At 41.3% G+C, this 6,337-nt stretch overlaps 1 protein-coding gene across 8 annotated transcripts in view; it reads right to left on the reverse strand.

The window, feature by feature from the left end:
* Window positions 1–684: 684 nt before the first annotated feature.
* The window catches only part of ZNF185 (zinc finger protein 185 (LIM domain)), an 84,755-nt gene continuing 79,102 nt past the window's right edge, over window positions 685–6,337 (reverse strand). For all 8 annotated transcript variants that reach the window (XM_019521446.1, XM_019521447.1, XM_019521444.1 and 5 more), the window contains 5 exons: window positions 5,914–5,982; window positions 3,808–3,888; window positions 3,263–3,365; window positions 2,519–2,617; window positions 685–1,684 (listed from right to left, as the gene is read on the reverse strand). In XM_019521446.1, the coding sequence (XP_019376991.1) occupies window positions 2,519–2,617; window positions 3,263–3,365; window positions 3,808–3,888; window positions 5,914–5,982 (352 nt within the window). In that variant the 3' untranslated portion in view covers window positions 685–1,684. The remainder of the gene's footprint in view (window positions 1,685–2,518; window positions 2,618–3,262; window positions 3,366–3,807; window positions 3,889–5,913; window positions 5,983–6,337) is intronic.

The following is a 6,337-nucleotide window of genomic DNA, read 5'->3' on the forward strand; positions in this document are numbered from 1 at the left end:
AAGTCAGGGGCTATCCAGTCCTAAGATAGTGGCCAGGGGTAGGGCACCTATCAAGAGGTGGTCTACCCATGCAGCCCTCAACAGCTCACCAAAATTCATTAAGCGACACTCTGCCTGAAATAATTGCCCGCCCCAATACAAGAACATGCCTTGGTCTGGTTAACGACTGAGAGAGATGCCTGAAAACAATAGGAGGTATTGTTCTGTAGAAAAGACGAAATTGTCAAGCATTCATATATATACCAGTCTCCATCACTTACAGCATTAAATGGTTAATAATACTTTTTCAATTAATGCTTTTGCCATCATGTTTCCACACACAAGCTATTATATGACACAGGCTCTAGCTTATTTGCTTTGCAGCTATTTCTAATGTTTTCTAAGATAAAACAATAAATCTTTGGCTGTACTTGGAGCTATACTTCAAGGCAGAAAGAATAACTTTTGAGGTTTTGGTGTCGAAGAACCCCAGCATAGCTCTCAACCTTACAAGGCTAAATGGGGGAGCTAAGATTACAAGAAATCCACATTTTTTTCTGGGTGTGTCTACATGTGCATTAATGCACATTAAATCTAGTTACCTCCATTGTGAGGTATTCAGGCTAATGAGCCTTACCCTGGCTTAATGCATACTAACTAAAGCATTAATGCACATTATGTAAAAAGCATGTTTTTTACATGATGCTTTAATGGGCATTAAAATAGGCTAATGCACATTAGAGTGCATGTGTAGACATACCGTGTACAACATCTGTTGTAAACTTTAGTTTTGTAAGTCAGTATTTGTGATCTAAATAAGGTACAGTAATAAAAAGAGACATTCAGCAGTTTCAGCAAGCAGAGGTAAATTTAGATTTAAAATAAGGGACACCCCCTGTAAAGAAGGTCAGCTGAAAAGCATGGTCCCTTGGCATGGTCAATAAGGCAATCAGAAACCACCCCCTCAGAAATCAAACTAGAATTCCAGGTAGAAAAGAGTACAAGCACTCCAAAACGTTGAGCACACATGCTTGCTGAGTATAAAATCAACTGGGGAGGAGAGGAAGGGAAATTAAAGCTGACACATGGTTAAGGCAAAGTGAGAATGCAAGTGCTTCAGAATATTCCTGACAAGCAAGTAGAAGGTAATCAGTACTTGTAATCAGAATATGGGAGTGAAGTAAATAGACACTGGATTGACATTGCATTTTGGATCTTTCCAAGGCCCTGAGCTTAGCCTTCTATACCCTTAAGATCTACAAGCAGCTTGTTTTGTCATTAGGTTCAAACCAGGATGTAGTCAACTTGTAGAAATCAAACAAAAGAATAAAAAATGAATCCTAATATAGCAGTTTTTGAGACCCTTAAATAGTTTCTGCCTGATTTTTGTAGTGCTCAGTATACACAGATCCTATGGAAATTAATGGCAGCAGGAGGTGCCATTTGAAGAATAATGGCACTTAGCTGTTGTAGATGACACTACCTTTTCTTTTTAGTGTTGGCATTTGTATAGTGTGCAGCCAACAAAATAAAACTAGTGAATGTTCAATTCATTCATTGTGATAAGGTGACAACACAGAAAAATAACTTCAGGAAAGTGGGGAATAAGAGGTTTCCTATCTTAACAAGTCAAGAACTGTTAGATGCATTCTGACATATACTGTCGAAGTCTTCCAACTGGCTGGTTCCTACAACTCTGTAAAAACTAAAAGCAAATAGAAGGTGAACACAAGAACTGGGTACAATATAGAAAACTGCATTACAGAGGTCAGTGGAGCAGATGAACATTCAGGAGTGGGATGCCACAGTTTGGCTAGTCACATTTAATCAAAAGTGACAAATAAAGCAGTCATGTATGTAGTAAAAAATTACAGTTATTGGAGAGAGAAAGGACTTTTTTTTTAAACTGTCACTGGAATGGCAGAGGCTTCTGATTTTATCTGATGGTCATGCCTTGTACTCCAACTGGCAAGCAAACAAAATGAAATAACTGAAATGTAGTTTCTGGCTAAAACACAGTGCAGTGCTTTGCACTTAATTTTTTCACAAGGCTTTTCATCTCAAAGGATCCCAGTGACCCTTGGAAACAGGATTCACTTCACCCACCACTGAAGTGCTGCCACCTCCAAGATGGAATGTAACAGCTGCTTAGCAGTGCGCAGCAACATTACATGAAGGTTAATAAAGGCACCGTGGAGGAATATAGTATCCTGTTAATACTGAAGCAGACTGGCAAGGCAGAATTACTACTTGATACAGTAAGCACAGCAGCTTTATGCTTGGTTTTATCAAATGAGACCTAGATTTCCTGGTTACTGGAATATAACTAGAAGAGGCTGGCCCTGTAATGCAGATCCCAACCTAACTTTCTGTAGGTCCTTCACTGTCATTAGTCCAGTGCCTGCCCGTATAGATATATAAGGACATACTTGGGCTGACCACAGTCTTGGTGGCCCAGTGCTAGGGCTCCCTATTCTACGGGCTGTCCATGTGCTACTGTCCATCCAGTTATGCTAACCTTAGCAAAGGTGGCACTCACCTAGAAAAGCTTCTCATAGCACTTATCACAGTGGACAATGTCACGATGAATGAATATTTTGTCCAGGAGGTCTCCCATTGCCTTATGGCAAATTCCACACTGTGAAAACAAACACAGGCAGTTGGACAGGAGACAAAGCTCTATTTAGAAGAATACATATGAAGAGGATAGAGAAATAAGTTGTAGTCTCTACATTTTAATGGTGGTGACACATGCCAACTTGAAAGCCCTGAAGCCTAAACTCTTCTACTTCTATGAGATGCAGCACAAGTCACGTTAGTTCAGGTTTTCCCCGCAGACCTGGAATTTCACCACACTGATTTATAAGCATAAGAGAAGTAGAAGAGAAGCTCTGTAAAACTTAAGAGGTGCTGAGTAGTTTGTGCAGTGGGATGGAGTTTGCCAAAAGGCAGTTCTAGTATGTGGACTGCAACAGGTAGGGGGAGAATTCATCATGAAAATGACAGCATTCAATCCAAATGATAACACAAGAATATGTTTTGTCTATCATAAGGTCATCCAGAGATCAGAAGGTATACTTGTGGATACCGTCAAAACCTGTGGGAATGTGAGCTCCTAGTCAACGGTGGACCCAGATCTCTTCACCCAAATGGAATACAGCATACTTTTACTTTGAAAGCTTCTAAGCAAATGCCCCAAGATTATGTCTTCATCCATGAGTCCCCTGCAGTTACTTTACACACTACAAAGTGGAGAATGACTGGAAGGAATAAGGTCCCTTACCCTAAAACAGTATTCATGACAGCAAATGTTGAGATGCTCAATCGTTATCTTAGGGCAGTCTCGGATCTCACGGCCACAGTAAGTGCAGATTCTATCAACTGCCCTGTGGAAATGGAGAAAAATGTACTCGTGAATCACCTTACTATGATGCCTCCATACCATAAGCAGTAGCAAACCATTTCTTCTGGCTGTCTACCTCTGCAGTATGAAAGTGGATGTATATCTAGATATCAACTAGCTGTGCCAAGGGACAGTACAGAAGGTAAAGGTGGCATTCCATGATTGCTAGAGTTCAAAGTTACTTCCAAAGCTGCATGGCAATGGGAAACACTGTTTCAATATTATCTCCATGCCATTATGGTCAATGCTTTTTATTCTCTGACCAGTCTAACATTTTTAAAGGGAAGCCAAGGAAAAATACAAGATTCATTTGAACACCTACAGATATTACAAAAATTACAGAAAGAGCATGTACAATAAAGTCATAAAGAATACTTCTGTATATCGGTCTACTGAAACCATCCTGGTATAATTCATTGTCTTACCTTTGTGGGGCACCACTGTGTAGGTAGCAGGTGTTACTGTACCTTGCTCTCTCTTTGTCAGTCAAATCAACTAAGCTGCCACTGAAGAAGAGAGGAAGAGAAATACCATTGCTTGACAATGTTGTGTACAAGGAATGGTCCAAATGGTTAAATGAGCAGTGCAGGGCTTCCCCAAATTCTGACTGGGGATGCCCTGCACTGTACTGATTTGAGATTTTCCAGCTGCCTGCTCTTTTAAAGAGGGCTGTTCATTGCCAACTAAAAATCAAAAGGCCTTTCCATAAAAGTAAGCAATGTGCTGGTTAGAGCCAGTGAACTTTTAAAGGAGAGTGAATCTTCTCTTTAGCTAGAGAAAAATACTGCATAGGGAACAACAGGAAGCTCCTCCAACCCATACCCTGCCATCGGTGGTGCTCACATTCTGACCCAAAGCTCCACTCGGTGGTAACAAAAGATAATTTGGGCTCCACTCAGGCATTGACTATATTACAAAGTTCTGCCTGCATAGGTTTGTTGAAAAGCTGACAAAACTAAGCTGGCGAACCCCCTGGTGTGGACACAGCCCAGCTGAAAGATGATGGTTTTTGCCGGAAAGGCTTCTGCCATTTGAGGTACTTTGTGGCTGTCTATTGACAGAAAAACTGCTAGCAGAACTGTCTTCAGAAGCAGGTTCTACTACTGTAGTTCTGCAACAACAGTTACAATGGCAGGATCTGCTTTGTGTAGATTAAACCTCAGTATTGCACCAGTGGAGCTAAATATACTAGTGAGAATGCTAATCATAGAATCATGGAAAAGTAGGACTGGAAGGGACCTCAGGAGGTCATCTTGTCCAGTCCCAGGCACAAGGCAGGGACATCCCTATTCAAACATCCTAGCTTGTCTAACCTATTCCTAGAACTACACAAACAGCCTTGTTGCACAACTACAAGGCACATAACACAAAGACACAAAGAATAATCTAACCTGCCACAAGGAAAGCAGTGGGATGAGGACACTGTCAACCTTCCGCCACTGCAAGGGTTGTTAAATACTCTTGAGAAATCCAATCATGGCATATGATATTATGACCTGAACATCTATGAACTGGACCAAAACCACCATCTTATTTTATACTGATCACCATGCAGAAGCAGTCTCAGCTCTCATGAACTAAGGGGCACAACTCTTTATGCCAGTTAGGCCAAGATGTTATACATGTCCTATAAACCATTTTAGGATATCATTGTTATTTTTATTCTATATAATTTAAAGGGCCTAAGACACTTTCCACACAAATAAGAGACATACATCTCTGCCTCAATGCTTACCATTCGTTGAATAGATCAGGCATTTCCTAACACTTCAGCTGCCTACTGTCCTTGAAAACTTTCCTGTTAGAAATGCTGTGGTCCCCTAAGTAAATATCTGTGTTATTTCCAAAAATAGCATTGCATCTCTTTGAGGGCATGTCACTGCAGCAGCTTTATGCATCCAGGCTCCTAAACATTCCCCCTGTCCATCTGCTACTGCCCACATGCTCCAAACCTGGAAATGCACCAGTGAGGCTACTCTTAGGACCCACCTTTAGTGTGCCTGAGGGCATCTCTGGGGACCACCTTGAAGTAGCTGCATTAGTGTATTTCTGGGCTTGGAACATGCAAGTGGGATTGGATGGATAGAGAGCATTAGGGATGTAATAACTGTCTTAGTGGCAGCATGGTGTGAGCATGTCAGCACAGAGCACTGCTTTTGACATCAGACAAGCTAGAGGTTGATAACTAGACTCCTCAGCCACAGCAGTGTTACAAGTTGAATGAAGACAAAATCACAGCAGGCAGGCATCTTAACAGGGTGTTAATTGTTTTTTTGGCTCTACTAAGTCTAGGTTAACTGAACAAAACTTAACACATGTGGACAGTTTAGGCTTTAAAAAAGCCAGTTTTACTCTCGAGTAAAAACCCACAAATACCTCCAGTTTTCTCACTGAATTCAACAATTTTTGCAAGTATGCAATGAAATGCAGAGGCTTGGGAATTTCAGTGTGACCCTTTCAGAGATTACCCTGGTGGAATGACCCAATTTGTTCATCACCCTGCTGAGGAGTTAACCAACGGCACCTCATACCTCGTGTAGCGTGGAGAGGATGAAAACTCACTGCTGTTCACATACTCCTTCACAAAGAGGATCCCTTTGCTAGAGAAAGAGGGAAACATCTGTATCAATGGAGACATGAACTAAGCACTGTGAAAGTACAAATGTATGTTCAGGTTGATGTGTATGTGGTGCACATGCATGCATATACACATGTACCAGGGGTATGTGAAGCAGGCCCTATTCAACTTGGGTTCAGACCAAATCAGGGACAGTGATTTGATTCATTAATTCAGATCACTGTCCTTAATTTGATTCAGCCGAATCCAGATCTGAAGATTCGATGCTGATTTGGAGAATCAGCAATTTGGACACAGACACAGATTTGAATGTTTTTGGTACATATCTCTAGGTACCAGCATGGCTTGTGAACACTGCGATGGTGGGGTGGATGGAG

The sequence above is a fragment of the Gavialis gangeticus genome, unplaced genomic scaffold (assembly GCF_001723915.1).
Source record: "Gavialis gangeticus isolate Ggan-Ray unplaced genomic scaffold, GavGan_comp1, whole genome shotgun sequence".
NCBI lineage: Eukaryota > Metazoa > Chordata > Crocodylia > Gavialidae > Gavialis > Gavialis gangeticus.